General features: G+C 43.5%; 1 protein-coding gene across 2 annotated transcripts in view; it reads right to left on the reverse strand.

Moving 5' to 3' along the window:
• furinb (furin (paired basic amino acid cleaving enzyme) b) overlaps positions 1-2,500 on the reverse strand; it is a 93,056-nt gene that overhangs the window by 43,005 nt on the left and 47,551 nt on the right. For both annotated transcript variants that reach the window (XM_062547430.1, XM_062547431.1), the window contains exons 5-6: positions 1,642-1,770; positions 272-348 (exon numbers count right to left, since the gene is read on the reverse strand). In XM_062547430.1, the coding sequence (XP_062403414.1) occupies positions 272-348; positions 1,642-1,770 (206 nt within the window). The remainder of the gene's footprint in view (positions 1-271; positions 349-1,641; positions 1,771-2,500) is intronic.

A 2,500-nucleotide genomic window follows, 5' to 3' on the forward strand; every position in this document is an offset into this window, starting at 1 on the left:
TATACATATCCAATTACAGCTGACAATAGCCAGTGTCCAAATGTGCCAGCTTGGTACACTGCGTGGCTATATGGAGCATCAATGTGAGTGGAGAGTGTGTATGTGTGTGTGTGTGTGTGCGTGTGTGTGTGTGTGTGTGTGTGTCTGTCTACATGTGAGAGAGAGAGAGAGAGAGAGAAAGAAGGAGAGAAAGAGAAGAGAGAGAGAGAGAGAGAGAGAGAGAGAGAGAGAGAGAGAGAGAGAGAGAGAGAGAGAGAGAGAGAGAGGTCACCTGTTGTCATTGAGCTGTGTATAACGAGGCTGTGGATCCGGGTCTCTGTCATTCACATCGTAACTGGCATCTGGATCCTGTCAGTGCAGGAGAAAAGGTGAGACTTACACACACAAATGCACACACACACCCACACACAAACACACCTACTGTACACACACACACACACACACACACACACACACACATACACGCAATTCCTCTGCCAAAAGCCTCCAGACATCTACTAATACATGCACACTAGAGCTTGACTGATAAATCGGTGTGCCCAATATTATTGGCCGTTATTAGCTACTTGCTGATCTATCGGTATCAGTGTTTATAATCAGTTAGTGTATATCGGCTGGTAATTATTTTTTAATGAAGTAAACGAAAACCAAATACAGAACCGTCATCTAAATGTCCAGTTTTGTCTTCCCTTAATCTTACGTCCAACTACAAAATAATGTTTGTACAGTACTGGTTGAGTGGTGGATGTTGATATAATAGGAAGCGACATGTCGCTGCTAGGTGACGCTGGGTTGACAGAATGCGCCCAAAATGTGTGTTGTGCTTGCTGCTAGACTCAAAACAGCTGTGCAAAATAGCTATGATTCACAGCATTCCGCAGTCCAAGTTGAACTTCGACCGCGGATCAGCAAGAGCGGCAAAATGAAGACATACAATTCATAGTTTAGACTTTAGACCAACTCGTCTGGTTGGTGACCTAACTCTGCTACTTTACAGTGCACATGTAAAACTCTACTTCCCCCTTTAAACGCAAATTATGACTATCAACTGGTCATGCCAATGTGCCAAAGTATTGCACTGTTTAATGCAGTAAACGGTGTGCAAAAACACACAGACAATACCATCATAAAGCATAAAATAAATACCTTGAAAGTCATCACTGGTGTTTATCACAGATAAGAATTAAGACCTCACGTTATTATTCATCAGAATCATTTCATAATTTATTGTATAAGAGCTTTTCATTACAATACCAGATCGTTAGGCATATTTATTTACAACGTCCTACCTTGATCAGAACTTTTCAATATACTAAATATTAGTGTACATGTTTTACGATCTGTTTGCTAAATCGGCCAATTTATCATTTTTGAAATCCTCAAATATTGAAATCGGTATCAGCCTTTAAAATTCCACATCAGGAAGGCACACACAAACACACACCCCAGACACAGACACAACACAAACAAACACACACTCACACTCACAAAAACACTAACACACAAACACATAACCTTATTAGCACTACCTAGAAATGTACATAACCACAGAACGGCACGCATACCGACACTCATCCCAATTTCTCCCACACACACACAGCACACACATGAATCCCTAATCCGTGAGCATCCTCGACTTACGTAGTTCTGTGCCAGGTCAGGGTGGTCCTTCTCTATGCCGTCATCCAAGATGGTGACCACCACTCCCTTGCCCGTGTAGCCCTGCGCCCACGCCTCCTTCACATTCAGGTCGCGGTGGCTCGGGTTAGACTGGAGAAAAACAACACACTCATGTCACCATGCTATTTTCTCTCTCTCTCTCTCTCTCTCTCTCTCACACACACACACAAACACACACACAGGCATCGTTTCGGATGACTCCGTCTTTCCAAGTGTAGTGCTATGGCCAAGCCTCCTTCCCAATTCAGGTTGAGGTGGCTCGGGTCAGACTGGAGAGAAACAACACATTCATGTCACGATGCTATTCACACACACACACACACACACACACACACGCATCGTCCGGATGACTATGCTCAAGCCTCCTTCCCAATTCAGGTCGTGGTAGCTCGGGTTATACTGGAGAAAAACAACACGCTCATGTCAGGGTGTTGTGCTACACCCAGGCCTTCTTCACATAAAGATCGTGATAGGTGATAGTGATAGTGATAGTCTACACTTACGACTGCTGACAGCAACTATTCATGATGCACACAGAGATGCGCTGACATAAAACGCACAGCCACACATGCACCCACATCAGGCAATTCAATTCAACACTATTCAATAGACTAGCATGGCTATTTAGAAGGAAACTGTTTTTAAATAAGGTCAGTCACTCTCTCTCATGTACACACACACTCGCACACACACACACACACAAACTGTTTTTAAAAATAGTCAGTCACTCTCTCTCATGTACACACACACACACACACACACACACATACACACATACACACACACACACACACACACACACAGTATCTTTTTTCCACAG

Source organism: Sardina pilchardus, chromosome 10 (genome assembly GCF_963854185.1).
Source record: "Sardina pilchardus chromosome 10, fSarPil1.1, whole genome shotgun sequence".
NCBI lineage: Eukaryota > Metazoa > Chordata > Actinopteri > Clupeiformes > Clupeidae > Sardina > Sardina pilchardus.